This window comes from Cydia splendana, chromosome Z (genome assembly GCF_910591565.1).
Source record: "Cydia splendana chromosome Z, ilCydSple1.2, whole genome shotgun sequence".
In the NCBI taxonomy this organism is placed as follows: Eukaryota; Metazoa; Arthropoda; class Insecta; order Lepidoptera; family Tortricidae; genus Cydia; species Cydia splendana.
The window spans coordinates 27659052-27679874 of record NC_085987.1 but is presented as its reverse complement, the minus strand read 5'-3'; the positions used below and the strand labels follow the sequence as shown (position 1 = coordinate 27679874).

Here is a 20823-nt window from a genome sequence, read left to right as displayed (position 1 = left end):
ATCACACGTCACGTCAATCACATGGCTTACCGCGAAACAAAAAAATCGAAATTTCGTTATCTAATCTCTCTATCACTCTTGCATATTCGAGCGATAAGGAGGCAGATAACTAAATTTCGATTTTCGCGTTTACCGGTAGGCCCTTGTTAACAAAACACCTTGATGCATCAATGTCATACTTTATTGTCTGTGAAAACTTGTTAAAAAACAGTTTAAGGCACAGTATGTATAAGTTAGTCTATGAATTTACTGAGTCGGTAGTGCTGCACTCTGACGGCAGAACATTGCAGTAATATCCCCTATTATTAAATAGGTTTTATTTTTCTCGCGTGTAATTTAAGCCGTGGAATGGAACATCAAGCTTGTCATCCCAGATTTAAAGAAAGTAATTGACTTTATCACAACGCTAACAGCTCGAACAACCTAACAAGGTTTGAAATAACGCCGCGTTCTTAGGTACCCTGATTTATTGGTCTGAGATTACGGCTAATAAATAAAAGATTTGTATAGGTAAACCAGAACTTTGGGAGTATTGTCAAGAGGGCGCTCGTTTTGAATTTTATATAGCAACAATTTGTATAGCGGGGACAATGGAAATTGGCAGATAATTTTTGTTTTATTCCGACAACTTTAATAAGTGCGAAGTTTGATGTTTGGATATTTCTTCGGTTTTTACGCTATAAAATTCGTGAATTTTACGACGTATGATATGACACATAAATCAAAATCATCCAAATCTATTTTCTTTTTTTTAGGTTTGGTCGTTTAATTCCGCCCTTACGCCCTTCGCTAGCAATCCGTGATACCGATGCATGCGATACACCTAATACACAAATCAAATTATTACAAGACATCAACCAAATCGTGACGACCTGACTATAGTGACATTTGTCCATAAGTTTGAAACTTACCCGTCAATTCAGGTGGTAATTTTGTTATGTTTTCTAATGGAAGAAATTTCTCTCCCGCACGTTTTTTTTTTCAATAAATAACTATATACACCGTTTACAACTTTTTCTCTGTAAAATCTAAAACTTTCGGCATGATTATTGCAGTCTAATAATAATTCACACGAAACTAGACAAAGCAATGTTTACATTGTCAATATTGACAACTATCATAGAGGGTAGATGTTGTCTATTATTAAAGTTGTTGCCATTGCTAGAAATTAGTACCAACAAATTTCCGTAACATGGCGCACCCTCAATAGATCCTGGTTCACCTATACGTTCAATCGTTACACCCAAAACACTTTTACAGTTTGTTTATTTAGTTCAATTTCATTTTTCCAATTTCCTGTTTCTTCTACGACTTCGGGGATATCATCAACGTATCCCATTTCCTTGCATGGTGATGGAGGTATTATGCTTATTATTGGAATGCCAATTTCTTGAAATGAACTCATTGATGAAAAACCGCTTTCGTCTTCCGTGAATTTACTGACTGCATGGTTATAATCTAGTTTCTTGCTGCACAAAAAAGATTTACTATTTTTCATTTTAGTTTTTTCTTCCAAAATATGGTCCTGCTTTTCTTTTGAAATTTTTAACTCTGCGAATTCGTTTCCGATGTCGCAATTTAGCGTTGATAGTGGCATTACGAATTCTTTAATATCATCGTCTTCTGCATCTACCAGCGAACTAGGTAAATCTTCATATAGATCCGAATTTTCGCAAATAGATTTTATTAAAAATGAGTTTGTAGATACATTTTGTGTTATTAGATTCATTTTGCTGGTGTTGGAATTCATCGATTCCTTTTTATCATTACTCGCAAATATTTTGTCATTGGAGTTATTTTGAACATCGTTACAGGCGAGATCGGGCAGCTTAGTAGTTAGTACGGTATTGGCAAGAGTAATTAGCCGTGAGATTTCTGCTGTGATTTTTTGGGAATTACCACTCTCTGAAGTCAGTGATAATTTGGATTGGTTCCTGAAAACATTTTCATTATTTATTAATTTATACAAAGTCATTGGTGATATCCTCTAATTTTCATTTTAGTTATCACTATTATAACTTACCACGTGCTGTTGCAGTCTTTATACCCATTAACATTACTTATTGACTTGCTGATCTTCCTTGTTCCAAGTTTCTTAGCGGGACGTAAAGAATACTCCACATGTTTGTTGACGTGTACAACTGACCGAGAGCGCGGTATATTAGCTGCATTAAACGATCTAGGTAGTGCCCTCTCTTTGGAAATATCTTTCATGTTTTCATTGGATTCATTGAAGTCGGTTTTATGACATTCGATGTGGTCTTTCACTCTATTGAGGAAAGTAACTATTTGGTTGAGTAAAGCTATGTGCATTTGTCGATTCGCCTCGGTCTGAAAATAGATTTTTTCTATTCAATCTTATTAACTTTTTGTTGATCAGGCAGATGAAATTTGCATTAAAGAAATAAATTAACGGAAATTCGCCAAGTCAAAATCATAGAAATACTTCGCTTATTAGCTGGATTCATTCGCGTAGCGATAGCATTAGCAAATACAAATGACTTAAATAGTAATTTAAGAGTACATATATGAGTATAACTTGTTATAAATTACTCAGCTAAACGGATGGAAGCCAGGTATCACAGCATACCTGCGCCAGCTGCCACCGCAGGGTGTCCACCTCCATGTGCAGTGCCGTGACCTCGGTGTGCCTCATGGCGGAGTGGCTCGCCGGCGGCGGTGCTTTGTCCCCGGACTCGTTCACATCCAATGTTTGCTCCTTGTCGACATTTTTGGAAAGTTGAGTGCTAGGCTCAATTCTTTCTGGAACCTGTAAATAATAAATATAATAGGTAATAAATATAGTTAACGGCCTTCTAGTCTAGTCGGTAGTGATCCTGCATCCGAAGCAGGACGTCCCGGGTTGGAATCCCAGTAAGGGCATTTATTTGTGTTTTTATCACGAATATTTGTTCCTGAGTTATCTATGTACCTATGTACATAGCTATGAATTTCTTTATATAAGCATTTGCATCGTCGTTGTGCCCATAGTACAAGCTTAGTTTAGTTTTGGGGCTAAGTCGATCTGTGAAAGATTGTCCGAATATTAAAATATATATATATATATATTCAATCCGATTATTCCAAAGAAACCTGAAAGTTTTAGAGAACAAGTAATACACAAACATTGTAACGTATGATGAGCCACTCTTTACGATAATTAAATACAGCCAGCAAAAACAAATAACGGAATGGTTAATTATATCAGTCGCCTTGTGTATGGTTTATAAAAAGTTGGGAATACTAACAACAGTAATACTGATTAAGAGTGTCATGCGCTTCTCACGCTTTTGCTTCAAACATTGTGTCTTTAACCCCTTATCGAAAAGTGCATTCTGCAATCTACATAACTGATATTCACCACTTTAAGGCAGTATTAATAGTGTAACCTAGTTGGATACCGGTTTCAAATAGAGAGAAGCCACAACACTTAAAAAAATTCTCAATTCGCTGAGTATTCAATTTTATAGGTATTTTTGAAATTGTACCCAGATTTAAGTATATCAACAATATCAACATCCATACCTAGCAATATTAAAATTTACGTACTGCTTAAGAAAAGTCTATACATTAGATATATTATGCATCAGTTCTGAGTGCACTCGTCAAATACACACCTCGCAATATCATTTCACTGTCCCCGTAACGGACCTTGTAAAATTAATCCGTATTACCAGATTTAGCTGTCCCGCGCGCGGCATAACATCGGAATTATTATTTCCGTACCTCATACAGTATAATTATTTGACCAATTCGTTGGTACGACTAAAGTCTGCTGCCACTTGAAAGGTTAGGGTTGTCGAACGTTAAAACCTATCTGTATTAAAGATAAAGACAAAGAGTAGTATATATTGGACAAAGATAAAGATAGTTATTTAAGTAGGCATATTGCAATGTGCTTATGAACGTCAAATAAAGCTGCTAAAATTCTCATTACATATGTCACGTATTAGATCCACGGCATTGCGTCACACGACAATTTATCTATATATGTATATACTAGTAGTTCCGATCCGGTCCGCAGTTTGACACATTTTCTTCAAGTTTTATTTTCACTCGTCCCTCATTTTCCTCTCGTAACTAATGCAAAATGTAATTTACTTTATTAACTAATCTATGACTTTAAGATTGATTGATAACAGGTTTATCGATGTTTCATTTTATCAAGCGCTGGTTTTGGTCGGAAAAATTGCACTTGTTCAAAAATGCTATACATATTATGTGTGGTGTGCTATTCACAAAAAAATCGATTGTTCAGAGTAAAGAGCGAAATGTGAACGTGGCAATAATCAATGTAGTATCCTCGAGGTTCCGCTCAAGTGGCGAGCGGGGCTCTCGGGTTGCGCGAGGTGGTGCTGGGTTGCCAGGGTCCCTCGAGTGTGGCGACAGGCGTCCAGCCGCCTGGAACCGAGCACGCGTGATCAAGGCCACTGGACAACTTCTCACGTTACACCACCTACTTTTCAAGTGCATGTGAAGACACTATCTTGTGAAACCACTTTTGTTTGTTGGATGCACTGTATCGTCGTTTTGTGCTGCTATACTGTACAGTCAGCATCAAAAGTAGCGGATCAGGAGACCAAGGCAAGATTTGCAGAAAACGAAACGAAACGCTAATACAATCATAAATTATGTAGGTATGGAAATGATATCGTTTCGTTTCGTGTTCTGCAAACGATTGTCATCTTAACTAGACCCCCAGACTACGCGTCAAAAGTTTATAATACACATCTACTCGTACGATTAAATTACTGCTACTATCTTAATATAAAATGCCTAGTAAGTATTGCGATAAACTTCACAGACTTTTTGCATAGTAGCTAGATAGTCGTCACCGACGTTTACAAATATATAATGAGTACAAGCGCGTGTTACTTAAGTGTCTTATTTATGGTGCCAAAACATTTAAAGACAATTAGAAATTGAAATGGCTGCCTGCCTCGAAGACCATACGGAATAATTTTCACCGAGGTTACGTAAAGTCTGAGTCACAGCCCCAAATATATTAACCGTTTCATTTGTGATGTTCACCGTTGCGTTTCGGCAGTAGAGTAGAGAGATGTTTTAACAACCGGCCGGGTTGCCGGTACGATGAGGCAAGCCCGTCATGCTCAGCCGGCGACGCGTGACGCGGGCATCCGGTTAGGGCCCTCGGAAGTCCTAACGATCGCCCTACCCCTCCCTATATTCCCGGATACACCGACAAGTGCACCTTTGTTTTTCTGCTTTAACCACACAGGTTCCATAATGCCGAATATGTCCTCGGGATAATGTTATGCTCTCTACTCGTAATTGGTGCATTGCATACTTAGTGATCAAACATAATTATCAATTAATTAGGGTTGAAGTTCCTATACCCTAAGCCCTAAGGGAATACGTAAATTAATTGTAATGGAATGTAGCTCATGTGGAATTTAAACCCTCATGTCTGGATAACCGGTTTCTAAATGTTGATAATTACCCTAAGGAACAGTTTATCCATTACAATGATATTTTAAATAGCCCCAGTGTTTTCGCAACCCCTAAGAAGCTGTATCAAAATTCCCCACCGTCGCGTTACTTTGAATGGTTTACAACCTTAACTTTACTCTTCTATAGAGTACTTTCCACACTAGTAGCTTTTATGAGAATTTATAACAACTATTTCCTGTGTGATTATTTTATGTGTTAATCTCACCTAACATTGTAAATATAATTAATTGTTTTTTATATATTTTGTTTAGGTTTGATTTTGTTTAAATCCTCTAGTCAATCAATTTATAAGTATTATTACGCATTCGACAGAACAAGAAAGCGTTGTCTGATAGGTATTTTTAAAAGAATTTCTCTCCAAATTACATTTGGCTACACATTGCTGTTGTTTGTTGACTGGTGAGAATAGTTGTTTATGGTGTACTTCCTCTCACTGATGCTAAACACTATTTGAATACGAATGAACGTTCTACCGCCACGCAATGTCGGTGTGAGTGTCCCGGAGCTATATTTTTTTAAACTATCACTAAACTAACACATTTGTTAGTTACTATTTTATTAATTTGCTTCCAAATTTCACACGCACAGTATACTTAGCGCGGAGCGGTGGTGGCCGAGTGGATATGACGTCCGACTTTCAATCCGGAGGTCGCGGGTTCAAATCCTGGCTCGTACCAATGAGTTTTTCGGAACTTATGTACGAAATATCATTTGATGTTTACCACTAGCTTTTCGGTGAAGGAAAACATCGTGAGGAAACCTGCATACATCTGCGAAGAAATTCAAAGGTGTATGTGAAGTCCCCAATCCGCATTGGGCTAGCGTGGGGACTATAGCCCAAGCCCTCTCGCGCATGAGAGGAGGCCTGTGCCCAGCAGTGGGACGTATATAGGCTGAAATGATGATGATGAGTATACTTACATTGCAATAGGAACTACTCAGCGGGAAGAACTAAAAAACAACGGGTTGCACTCCGGGAGTGCAGGCAGAAATGAAAACTCAATGACATTGTAACAGTTTTTCGATCAGGTCACGTGTCCGTCGTACGAAGCGTCTTACGTCTTACGCTGTCGCGAGTTTAACATTTTTTCCCCATCACAAAAAGTGCACAGCGCCGCTAAAGAAGCTTTCACTTCAAAAATCTTTACCATTTTTAAAGTTAGTTCGAAAAGGTAATCATTAATACTGGTAATACCAGTGCAGGTACGGCTGGCCGTGGCCTACATTATGAATGTACGCAAAATCACGTAGGTATATCAGTTGCTGCGCTAAATAAACTAAAATAACAAACCGACAAGTACCTACCTCTTAAATGAAGTTCTCTTTTTTAATTTGTATAAGAAGCAGAATGATACAGATTAGGTAGAGTGAAGCCAATAATAAAACGCACACCGCTCATACTATATAAGTATATACCCCCCCCCCCCCCCTTGACTTAGCACTATGAACTAGTTGTGGACTAAAGTTAGGTACTTACTTGAGTTTACGTTACCTCAAAAGTCGATCAAGCTGAGCGTTGTTATCCAACATTGTGCTTCAAAATGTGAATGTGACTACCAAGAGGCCATATATGTTCTTTGTAAAAAAACCGATATTAGACATTCTTTTATTGAACCGTGATTGAACCTATTTCTAAGAATATTTTTTTATTACTCCCTCGGTACTTATTTTAAATTCGAGTTGCACTCAATACACTTATTTTTTTCCCTACCCGATTGTTTATAAAGTGTCATTCTATGGAACTTGCTAACTATGTCAACAAACCGCCATATTGAAATTGTCTCTGAATGATGAAATTACTAGTGACTTTGATTTACGGTTTACATAATTAGCAAGTTCCATAGAATGACACTTTACCTAAGCGCGCGGTAAATATAGGTATGATATAGGTATGTATGAGCTTTCAAATCATTATACTGATTCGCTAAAGGATTTTTAATTAGCTCAGTTTCTTTTTATTATTGTATGTATTTTAGTTTGTAAGGTATGTATACATATATGAACCTTAGTTGCCTATTTAATTATAATTAAGAGGAGATACAGCAGGATGGGACAACGAACATAACTTTTTATTACCTACCTATTATTTGGGGACTATCTTACCCAGATCGGCCAAGCCTATGAGTACGAGACTATACGATACCTATACATCATACTTAATATACTTTTCAACATACTTGCTCGCAACGTGGAACTTATTGAACCGATTTTAGGCTCATAATCCTAGATATTACACACGCGTGTTTTTTTCATTACATATATTATCGCACTCGGTAATGTATGATAATCCGATCGACTTACGATTGTAACTAATCGCCAATAATATGTATGGAGACTGAGCCTTCTTAAATTGGTCGAGTAGAATTTACAACGAGGACTGGAGGCGCCGGCCGGGCCGCCAGCGGCAGGGTCGAGGCACCGGCACTAGGCAGTATGTCAGATTTTAAACTTTTACCATAAACTATTTTAAAATTAAATTAATATGAAAGTTTCGGTGTTTTCGTTGCAAGTCTGTTGAAAAACTTCGTACAACACGTGTGCATTGGTCATTACACACATCGGCTTTGTTATTTACAATATCGCCTCGTGTTTAATGCCAACGTAGGACACTTGTATCACAATGTACTATTATATATAAATATAAAGTACATTGATAAAATCCATAACTCAGGAACAATAATTCGTGTTTAACACATAAATAAATGCCCTTACCGGGTTTGGTACCCGGGACCTCCTGCTTCGTTGGCAAGGCCACAACCGACTAGGCTAGAGTTAGTTATATATATCATATTTACTTCACAGGGTCAAATTTCGAGCGAAAGGAGAGGCCCGCCCCTTACCCAGCAGAGGAATGCTCTAAACTCTTCACTCTGCCGTCAGTGAGTGTACCTACTTACCAACAAATAATAATGATAGTGGTATTTATTGAATGTGGGCGTGTTGTTCACGGTTGACGCTAACATACAATGCTTGTCGGCGGCATGGACTGCGCAAGAGCGGTGCGTATACAAATCACATGCGCGTCACGTAGGGGCTTCGTGTCTGTTGCGGGATCCCTACGTGCATCGGGGATCGCGGGGCAAGTAGGTTAACCATACCCTGTTTAAAAATTACATTTCGAAAAAGATATCTTAGGGCCACTTGCACGTTCCAGGGTTAGCCAACCAACTCGGGGGTAACCGTTTAAAGTCGGAGTACCTAGGTAACAGTACATTGTGTAAACGGTTAACTCCTAATTAGTTGGCTAACCCTGGATCGCGCGAGTGGCCCTTATTATCGGTCTATACAGGGTGATCAATCCAAATGGGTCAGTATGGAGAAGTCAGAAACTATAAGAGATAGCGAAATCTGTTCTTAGGAACCATGGCTTCGATTTTAGATTTAATAATAATGGCATTCAATTTTTTTTTTAAATCTATCATACAAAACCGCGATTCGAACCTGGTCAATATTCTTGTTGTTTGTTTGTATGACAACTTTTAAACGATGCGTGATAGGTGGGGGTGCTCGACCAAATATCATAGAGGGCCCCGAGACAAAACAAACTACATTAAAAAAAATTCAAAATGGCCGACTTTTTTTTAATTTTTTCAAGTTAGTCCGAGCGCGCTGAGATTTGGCATGCGGCGAGCCTGGGGGCCCAAAATTACCATGTCAAAAAAAAATTTTGGAAAAATCCAAAATGGCGGCGGACACGGGCAAAGTCAAATTTCCAAGTAGGTTAAGCGAGCCCGAAGGGCGAGTTTCAGGCCGGGAGGCCGAAGACCGACCCCGGCGGAGGGCCGAAGGCCCGGAGCCTCCACCCCGACTCCCAAAACGCGACTCCCAATAGGAAAATTGTTGGGTCGTGTTTAAGCTCCAACTTCTCCCTTTCGTGTGACGCTTCGGGCCTTCGGCCCTATGCGGAACTCGGCCTTCGTTTGCTCGGCCTCGGCCTCACGTTTTGGGAGTCGAGGTGGAGGCTCCGGGCCTTCGGCCCTCCGCCGGGGTCGGCCTTCGGCCTCCCGGCCTGAAGTTCGCCCTTCGGGCTCGCTTAACCTACTTGGAAATTTGACTTTGCCCGTGTCCGCCGCCATTTTGGATTTTTCCAAAAAATTTTTTTGACATGGTAATCTTGGGCCCCCAGGCTCGCCACATGCCAAATCTCAGCGCGCTCGGACCAACTTGAAAAAATTTAAAAAACATCGGCCATTTTGATTTTTTTTTAATGTACTTTGTTTTGTCTCGGGGCCCTCTATGATATTTGGTCGAGCACCCCCCACCTATCACGCATTGTTTAAAAGTTGCCATACAAACAAACAACAAGAATATTAACCAGGTTTGAATCCCGGTTATGTATGATAGATTTAAAAAAAAATTGAATGCCATTATTATTAAATCTAAAATCGAAGCCATGGTTCCTAAGAACAGATTTCGCTATCTCTCATAGTTTCCGACTTCTCCATACTGACCCATTTGGATTGATCACCCTGTATAGTCAACAATCTTGTGGACATAAAAACGAAACCTATACCTACGTTGCTTGATCAATTTCTTCTAAATCATTAGTCGTTGTCGAAAAATTACAAAAACATTGCTCGTATGATACATTAAACACCGCCGACTACCAGCCTCGGTACATTTAACTACTATTTTGTTTGGATGTATCCACTTCCCCTTTCTCCTCTGGTTTCTAAATCCGGTATCGATTTTGCATTTATAATAACATTAATAAGTCGTGATCGTTAAGTGACGGAACTTAACCAACGCAGGAGACTCAACTTAACTTGTACATTTAAAAATTTTACGCGACTGCGTAGATGCCGCTATTACGACTACTGATACTATTTTCACAATGTAAAAAGTATTATTCTATGTATATTTATATAATAGACTGTGCTATTTTTATAAGGTTTATTAATAATTACTCCCTTGTAGGTACTAAATCATAGCAGAATTATATAATTTTTAACATTTGATTGCTGGGAGCTCTCAATATCAAGCATTGGTAGGGCACAGCTAAAGGATGACTCACGGTAGACCGGGCCGTGCCCGGGCCGAGGCATCCAACATTAATATTATATGACGGCTGATCCGTGATGACGTGATGCTTTCCATAGAAATTGAAGCGCCGGATCGATCGATAAGGTGGTCTTAGACATAATAAATAGTAAATATCAAACAATTTATTATATAGTATATATTTAGTGGCGATAATGATTAATTACTCAAAAACCAGGAATTTCAAAGGCTCATTATAATTGTCACGATAGATGCCGTGTTCTAAACTGGTAATGTTAGCGACTTGCTATCGTGACTAATCTCGGTGTGGTGGAACGCTCAAATGCTCATTACAACGAAAATAAGGTAAATCATCTTCATCGGGTCTCTTTGCGGTCACACTCGCAGTTCACACGAGACTAGCGGTCATCATTTACTGTATTTTTAGAGCTCCTTACCAAAAAGGTTCCAACGGAACCCTTATGGTGCAACTCTATCTATTTGTCAGTCCGTCTGCCAAATTGTTAAATATCTCGGGAACTAACTGGAATAGTTATGAATAAGGCTAAACCAGATATATTAAATAAAAGATATATTTTAATGCATTCTTTTCTTTATTCCAAAATTTTTATGGAACCCTCGGTCCCTGAGACAGACTCGCAAATTACCGGTTTTTGAAATATTTTACAGTTATTTGCTTCTTATTGTGACGAGCACCTAACAGTTTTCCAAACATTAGTGAATAGATAGGTGATGGAAACTTTATAGAAAAAATTTAACTGACATAGTTAATACGCAGTTATTAAAAAATCATAAAGTAAAAGTTTTTAATAAACAAATTGAAGCCATTTTCTGGCCCAAATTCTCATTTTAAGTACTATATTGTTACCTATAATTTATAACACCTCTTTTATGTACAAAGCAATGAAGACAACTACTTTCTCAGAATGACGAATCTTTCAAAATAAATGAACATAAATATTTCTCCCACACACGGGTATGTCCATAATTTGTAGTAAAGTAGCGAACCATGTCTATTGTAATGTACAAAAACAGGTGGGCCTGACTCATCCAGCCCGGATCCAGATAATTTAAGTGAACATACATACAGGTGTGTGTGGTGTGCGCAGTCGCTCGGAACGAACATAGTAAGTAGGTGCCAGAGCACGTAAAGAAAAATGTACTAAGATAATACGAATTGGTGATTTATAATATTAATACTTGTCTTTTTGTAATTTTTAGATCATATTATATTATTAAGAGTCAACAAGTATATTAATAGTTTTTATCGATACAAGTGCGAATAATAGGAAATTCGTTATTAATTACCTACTCGCACGTGTGACCGTACATCCAACGTTTTACAGTACATCCCTTGAAATATTCGACGCACTTACGTAATGTTTTTATTACAGCACAGGGTGTAGTAATGGAGCACCAGATGTACTGTTATGGCACATTACGATACAAGTGCGAAAAGTAGGAAATTCGCAACGAGTGGTGGAGTGGACACAATGAGAATTCCATACAAGTGATGGTCTTACCCCGGTGATAGTCTTACCCCGGTGATAGTCTGACCCCACCTTACCTTAACCTCTCGTGATATTAACGAAACTTGTTTTTCTTTTTATTGGTATTTGTTATGTGTTATAATTACAGAGATCGGACAGATTGACGTCATTGCTCGCAAGAATATGGACATGACTCCAAATTTGATTAAATAATTAATCATTTAATTATTTTTTTACCTGAGATTTAATTTTGTGCCCTAGTCAATAAATGGCACTTAAATATATTTTTGATATAAAAAATGAGTACCTACAGAAAATCTGGAAAACATACTGATTATTTTCTATAATAAATTTACATTATAAGACATCTTTGTGTTATTTATTGATTAGGAATCAAAATTAAACCTCGGGTAAGAAGTTAATTGAATGATTAATTATTTAATCTATTTTGGAGGCATGTCCACATTATTGCGAGCAATGACGCAAATTTGTCCGATCTCTGGTTATAAAGTATTTTACTACTACCTACTACTAATACTAAATAACTATAAACGAACACTTAATTTGTACGTTAATAAAATAGTTAATTGCTTCCACTTAATACCTAATAGAGTACCTATGTTTTACGAGTGAAACGATTATGAGTTATTATTGGGTTTCTTGACGGCCTGAATTGGTTCCTGTCGTGCATTATGCATGAGTGCGCCAAACTGATTAACTAATCACATGAACATCGCATTTAAAAGTAGGTGCGTGAGCGACTATTTCCAGGATTGTGCACTTACAAGTTACTAAGTAAGGTAATCTGGGGACTAGATATGACCAAGAAAAGTCTGCAGCGATTTTAATAACATGCGCAGTGAAAGTGTTCTTATACGTCATAATTTCATAGAAGTTTGACGTTTAAAATAACACTTGCTCTGCGCGTGCTATCAAAATCGTTGCAGACTTGTCTTGGTCTAACACTACGGTTTTAGCTAATTTTCATTTGATCTTCATTATCATCAATTCATCATCATCCTCGTTTTTTGTTTACATTATTTTAAATGCGAATCGATGCTTTATTAATCGATTATCCGCTTGTCCATATTTAGGAATTCTTCAATTAAAGTTAGACCAAGAAAAGTCTGCAACGATTTTGACAGCATACACAGTGCAAGTGTCATTTATACGTCATAATTAGGTATTTGTAGTTTCACAGTGCCTTGGTTTTACTGTAATACTGTGTTACTTATTTGATCAATAAAATAAAATAAATAAATAAAATAAATAATTTCATAGAAGTTTGACGTTTAAAATAACACTTGCACTGCGTATGCTATCAGAATCGTTGCAGACTTATCTTAGTCTAACTGTAGTTGATTTTGATTTCTGTTCGCTTCGAATATTTGATTGATACCGTACATCCCTAATCTGATAAACCTTATGTTACTAAATCCAGGTAAATTTAAGTGAGGTAGTTATTTTACTTTTTAGGGGTTTTTTAATTATATTCGACTATAGATATAAATACATTATTATTATTATTTTATTTATAATATATCTGTAGTTTATTGAATGTGGAGGTCATGTCTTGACTGTGCTACATTATTACTCGATAAAGCTAGAAAGGAGTGGTGCAGTCACTTCAGATGTGGATGATAAGTTGATAAGGTGTTTATCTGACTGAGGCATTTCGACAGTTAGATTTGTAGTATATGATACTTATAATACTTGTATGTGAAGTAGAGAGTTTAAAACGAATAAGTACCTATCGTTGAATGTTAATCAGTCTTCTAGAATCTATAGTGTTCAGTACGATAAATAAAATCCAACTACTTTTTTGATATTTATAACTAAGGAGTTAATTAACCCCTTATATTCGTATAACTAAAATGATATTTATGTTTTTTTATGTTTTTGGCTCTAATGTACAAAAACGCTAACGCTCACAAAAAGGATATATACATATTTTAAAAAGTTGATATACTCTGCAATAATATATTACACAAAGAAGGTCGTAAAAATATCTGACACGATCGTATTTGTAGAGCCATAAGAGCGTGTCACATATTTTTGCGGCCTTCGAAGAGTAAAACATATTATTGCAGGTGACTGTTCAGCAAGATAAGCATGCGTGGCAATACAGCCTCTAGTACAGTACAGTAAACAGTTACACGCTTGTTGCGAACTTACAAATTTACAAGGATTTATGGATTTTCCGTTATTCAGCCAAAGATGTAATTCTATAGATATATAATGTTAATAGCTTTATATTTTTTAATTAATAAAATAGGATCGAGGATTTTTTGTGAGGCTAGTGAGAACAAACACCGAGCAGAGACGAGTGGAAAAAGAGGGGCGAGGCCTTTGCCCAGCAGCCCGGGGGACACAGTAGGATGTTATAATAATAAATAAATAATACCTAAAAATGATGTAATCAAAAATAGGATCGATTGCATTCGCTTGATGCTTTTGATTATATTATGTCGTGTACCTATTAAATTTTAAATATATTATGTAAATAAATAACCCACTAGCTGCTTGTCAGTATAGGTACAGGATAGGAAATGTTTTCTGTAAAATGTGTTTTTTATGAAATCCCGCTCGAGCGTTAGATGTAGACATAGGAACGTTGTACATACACGCTCATATCATAAGTGAACTCATTTTCGATCACACACCCACTGCGAAACGGGATCGTTCGCTATTGTTTATTGTCTTACCGGTAGTAACTTAGATGCTTGATAATTATCAATCAAGCGGTGACAAATACCGTTACGGACTTACTTACTTATAAATAATTATGAAGATCTCATCTCAAGTGATATTGTACCTGACTGGATGAAATTTAAGTTAGAGTATGAGCCTGGAGGTTATTTAACCCACCAATTTTTTTTATTAATATTACTATATGTACCTACATAATAAATTATTTGTAGACATTAAAGAATTCTTATAGAACATATATCTTCCATAGTTAATAAAAAAAATACTTTCATTTCAAATTTCAAATCGATAGCTTAAGTACTTCTCGATATTTAGCGATGTGACAGACGGACAGACGGACAGAGTCGCACCATAAGGGTTCCTTTTATACTTTTTTGGTACGGAACCTTAAAAACTAGAGGTTAGAAAGAAAAACAACATTTTAAGTATGTCATGAATATTATAGTACGTACAGTTGTATGTAGTAGTTATTTTTGCAATAACCGTTGAAATGTCAAGAACGTCAATTACCGCCGGCTCAAAGGTCTCTCTAGAGCCCCTGTTTTCCCTTTAGGAGGCAACCTTTTAAGTGGCCGTATAATAAGGTGGAATCCTTAATAACTGGGATTGTTACAAAACTCTTTTTTTATTTAAAGGTAATAATATTTAAAAGGGACCATTTTTGGCATATACCTACTTGTAATCTTCTACCAATGCTTAAATAAAAAAAATAAGTCAAGTGTGCATTTTATTGATTTATACAAATTTATAGACTTCAGTTTTTTTCCTGTACCTACTTGTAGTGTATAACGATATTACTAGCCAAATTTCGTAGTTCTAAGATATTCATAATCTGCCGTATCTTTTTTTGTACTTAGAAGTTTGATTTTTTCACAGCTCCAAGGGACTGTAGACCTGAGTAAGTATATGGTTTTAATTTCAACTCGATACCTCCACCCGTTCCCGAGATAAAGGGTCTTGACAGACAGACAGACAGACGGGCGGACGGACAATAAAGTGATACTATATATAAGGGTTCATTTTTGTCCTTTTGAGGTCGGAACCCTAAAAATACTACCAAAGACCTGTGTGCCTCATAATTTACTTCAAACCCATCATTTTATGAAAACTACTCTACTCCTGTCCGGATATATTCCTTACATACTCGTACCTGTATGCAAATAACACCGTTTCTCTTTAGCCACTTACTATGATTATCTATAACTTCGATACGTTCGATGCTCAAGGCAATAAGTACAATATCCTTACCTTAACAATAAACAGTTGAAGCTCTTGAAACGTCAACAGCCGTGAAATAAATTTCAGTCATCTTGTCCAAAACTAAGAGACTAGGAACTTGCAAGTTGCACGGAACTTAAAATAATATTTACGAATCATATTTATTTCCACGTAAATAACTAAACTGAGTTCAACTACAGGTATTACTAGGTAATATTCTAAGGATATTTAGGTCTTGCGCGCATGCCCTGTAACTGCATTGATCTCCTGGCAAATATGACATCCTGGTAGCAGTGCAGCGATGTTTGCATTATCGATCAGTGATACTAGCGCTAGTGCACTTGTAGTGCAAGATACAAATCGAACTTAAATTATAGTTTTAAAAGATAATTTTAGGCTTTTAGCGAACAATCATTATTCAAAAATTACAACAATAAGTATAATTAAGTAGAAAGATTAACAAACTCACACTGGTACCTATAAAATTTCGTCATTTACGCGAAATCGAGTGACCTGTCTATGCCTAATTTATCTCCGGGTCAAGGTAATATTAAAACCCGTCAAACTTAGCAAAAGCCAGATATGATCAATATTTGTAGTATATTTACCCATAAGATGCTTCATCCCGTTTATAGAACATTTTCGACTACTTGTAACAGATGGAATACAAGTTAGTTTAGACTTTAGAGCAAGAAGTGATACTTACTGCTCTCGCTAGGGAACCAAGTGCTAGAGTTAAGGATAAAACTGAACACAGGCCTGTGTAACTCGGGTAGACAGACCTCAGTCATTTCATTAATAATACATATTTTGTGTGCATTACTTATACTACACTAGCGACCCGCCCCGGCTTCGCACGGGTTAACAAAATATACACCTAAACCTTCCTCAAGAATTACTTTATTGATAGGTGAAAACCGCATGAAAATCCGTTCAGTAGTTTTTGAGTTTATCGCGAACATGAGGTATGTATATCGTCACCTAGGATGTCCCTTAATATTTATTGTTATGAATGAAAGACCTAAAATTGTTTTTTGGTAAAGTTTTTATAAGAAATCCAGTGAGTCATTGTTGCAGGAAGAGCTGCGTTACGTTTCCTCCCATGCTAGGGTCTGATCATACTCGTAAATCTGTTTTCTCACATTCAAAGCAGCAGGCTCCAAGGCGATAAACAATGGTTTTTCGCTATCTCCCTTTCATATCACGAGAACGTTTGGAAGCACAATAGTATTGCTGTGCCACTTCCGCCGTAGAATTAACATTATACAGTATTCTCAAACTGTTTGCTGAGCGGTTATTTTACAGACATGCCTTTATTTGAAGTGTTTCAAGATAACTATATATATCGTTTGCCCTGGAAAGTAAATATCGGCGACTTCTATCTTAAAGCAGTCCTTATATATATTACAAGTTTTTATTTAACTTGCAATGTACCTATGTAAGATTGTACTTATGTAACTATGTTTGTACGGGTCAAATCTTGCAAGTTAAATGTCCCGACTTCCAATGAAACTGAATATATTGCATACACATGTAAGTCGAAACTGCTGAAAATTTTGTTAAATATGTGTCTAATTTAATTAGAAAATATACTGCTGCCCGAATTCTGTTCGAGTAGGTATAAGGTTACTTAGGTTAATTGCGGATCCGAGCTAAATGCGGATAATTCAGTTATCTATAAAACTATTTTTATTTTCAACTGGAAGCCACACAGATTTAAACTCAATTTTCATGGCTTCCATATCACACAAAGACGTGTTTTATATTTGCTATAGATTTGGATACATATTTATCCGCACTTTTCCGTCCGGGGACGTAACGTCCCAATTTTAAATAAAAACGCCAAATAAAACTTTAGACAACTATTAATGAGCTAAGAAGCTCATAAAAACTTTAATTATATGTAAAGAGGTGAACTATGTGTGCAACACTGTCACGGAATGCCATGTTTATATAAAAAATAACGTAATTAAATAATTAGGTATATGGACGAGGCCAGGCGGATGCATTGTTCAGTCGGCTTCAGAAATTCTACTCTATACTTTAGTAACTAAGGTCGGTATTGCCAAAGGCACAAACGTGAACGTATTAGATACCTTGCTCGGTAGTTTTATTTATTGTTATAGGTAGTCTTTTTTAAGTGAGTATATTCCATAATAAATGTTTAATTATAGGATTGAAAATGTTACCATTACCGTAGGTATATTGCTTGAGTCTGAATTTTGAATGAAGGATCATTCAAAATTGAAAATAAGTAATTCTAAAAGATCTAGTGAATTTCGTCTAGAAAACCAAATTTAAATTGCTCTGTCACATGCCTAAAAAAGTCAATATTTGTTACAGTAGAGATTGACAAGAACTATTAGCTCTTATGAATAAATTTAATAAACCTTCGCACACATGACATAAGACACAAACAATGATGATTTTTCTACTCTAACTAATACCTAACTAAGAATTGAAACTTAAAATATGTTTGTTAAAAAATATAATCGCATCAGCGGACGTTTCCGCTTACTAAACAATTTATTTAATATGATGTGATACTTAATTACTAAAATTTGCAAGTAAAGTTAACCTTGCTCACTACATATTTTTGTAATGCCTACCTAATCATCAAGTTTTGTAGATACATCGATTTCTAATTACATTACCTTTGTTGTAAACAACTCACGCATAGGTGTATTTCTGGTTAAATAACCGATAATAATTAACCGTAATTTGATTTTTACTACTCGCTTGAGGAGGTAATAGGTATAATAAGTACAACTACCAATATTATTTTATGTACCTACCGTGATGCATGTCATCATATTTCCTAGTTAGCATCAGGAACTTATATACTACTTAGGATATATCAAAATATTTATACCAATGGATAGAGGTATCCAATTGTCTTTATTTGATTCTGTACATTTATTGTAAACTGTGTGAAGTATGCAATATAGAGAGTATTAGAGTCGGACCGACATAAGTCTGTAACGATTTTGATAGCACACGCAGTGCAAGTGTTATTTTAATCGTTGCAGACTTACCTCGGTTTAAATTTATCTTGTACCTATTATGCAAAATAAATATTATTTAGTGAGCAATATAAGTAGGTAAGTAAGTAACAATCTTGTGTCAGATAAATAATACCGCAAAAAATGCACTTTCACTTATTGTTGTCCACCCACTTTATCAGAACGATTAAAAAACATAAAAATTTACTTCGTAAATGCCGTTGCCTACATTTATCTTCATTGATAGACATTCTTAGATCGTATAATGTTTGAATGTAGAACCGTTGCAAGAGTCGTTATTATAACAATGCATAACTGAATTGCTTTATAAATACGTGCCTATATAGGTAACGCTTACAGTCGTAGGTACAGTCAGCAACAATAGAAGCGTATGAAACAACACGCCAACAGTAATTGCCACCCTAGAATACTTTTCTAAATTGGGATATATTTCTCTCTAGAGTTCGTGTTCAAAAGTATCCGCTACAGTCCAATTGTTCTACATATAGAAAGATATCTCTTATAGTTAAGCTGTTAGAGAATGGTAGATACTTTTGACGCTGACTGTACCCCAATTTAATATAAAATTCGATTGTAAATGGAAAATACTTATACAGGTATTGTTATCATTTTTCAGTTTTAGAATCATTATACTGTTAGTTACGAAAGATCTCATCTCATAAAATCGCATTGCATTACATGGTAAATATAGTATTCAAAGGCTAACCATAACCCAGAAACATTTAGATTAGGTCTGTAATGTAGACCGTTATACAATACTGAGTAGATACGTATCATTGTCATAGAAACGCCACCCCCTGTTTGTAAACAAGAGAAGAATAAAATTTTCATTGAGTGAAATTCAATGATGTTCAATTAAAGAAGTGGCCAAAAAGGTAAACAAAAAAAAAATGTCAGGCATCACGAATGCCTAAGTTTTTTTAAATATTAGAGTACCTAACTATATGTCTACTCGTATGAAGTATTTACACACATATATTAGTGTATTTAGAGTCGATGTGCGGAAAGAGAAGTTTCGTAGAATGTATTGGATCCCATACATTTCACGACTCTTTTTCCGCACAGACTCTATAAGTACGATTGTGTGACAAATAGAATAAATCCCAAGTTAAATTTCAAATAATCAGTAGGTACTTTGTTTATGTTTTGTACTTCCATTCTACATCATGACAAATACTTACATTATCGGGGTTTGCTTCTGTATTTTTTGTCTGGGGTGGTCGCAGCTTTAACACACTGTCTTGCCTTGAGCTCGAGCTGGGTGATCTGGAGATGAAACGATTGGAAAGTCTTCTGGCAAAATTGCTTTTGAAGTCCTCACATCGCATTACGGACTCGACTGGTCTGCTGAACTCTTCTTCCTGCTTTACAGTGAAGGTGTCTTGGTCTTGCATGTACATTGTATTAGTAATTTACGGTCATTATTTTAATTAAAGGCCCGTGCTCATTAAAGTATTCGTGTTACAGATAATGAATGAAACGGGCAGGCCAGCGTACGCCCAGCTCATGATGTGACGCGCCCGACGCCGGTTAGGTTACATGTGACACTGGCAGACTGGAGCGCGGAGCCCTCGCGCTTCGTTGCCTCGGCTTACTCGCGCTACACCTGCCCGACACCGCCTTTCCGACAACAGGCGGTCGGAACTTGTCAACATACTAACACCAACTTAACTACCAAACTGTTTATAATTTTAAACACGACAATTTTGTTCGCGCCGTTTTGATTGTAGTAAACCTATACCTATATATGTATTATATAGGTACCTAATTAATCAAAATAAAATTACTCTGATGATAATAGCTACTACAATCTTGCGCAGCCTTAATACAGAGCCATCTAGTGGCATATTGATACACGCATTACCCCACCAGTTGACGTTGTAACAGTATCGAACTATTTGATTTGATGA

General features: G+C 36.5%; 1 protein-coding gene across 1 annotated transcript; it reads right to left on the bottom strand.

Moving 5' to 3' along the window:
- Positions 1–1230: 1230 nt before the first annotated feature.
- Positions 1231–20480, bottom strand: LOC134804813 (uncharacterized). The gene is made up of 4 exons (XM_063778070.1): positions 20095–20480; positions 2591–2770; positions 2024–2331; positions 1231–1934 (listed from the first exon to the last, which is right to left on the bottom strand). Exons 1-4 carry the CDS (start codon positions 20311–20313, stop codon positions 1238–1240), a joined length of 1404 nt encoding a protein of 467 aa, XP_063634140.1. The 5' UTR covers positions 20314–20480; the 3' UTR covers positions 1231–1237.
- Between the last annotated feature and the right edge of the window lie 343 nt (positions 20481–20823).

Coding starts and splice junctions, on each gene's coding strand:
- LOC134804813 (XM_063778070.1), bottom strand. CDS start 20,313: ATGTACATGCAAGACCAAGACACCTTCACTGTAAAGCAGGAAGAAGAG. Junction 2,771..20,094: donor CAGAAGCAAACCCCGATAAT/GTAAGTATTTGT, acceptor TATTATTTACAG/GTTCCAGAAAGAATTGAGCC. Junction 1,935..2,023: donor AAAGACTGCAACAGCACGTG/GTAAGTTATAAT, acceptor AAATGTTTTCAG/GAACCAATCCAAATTATCAC.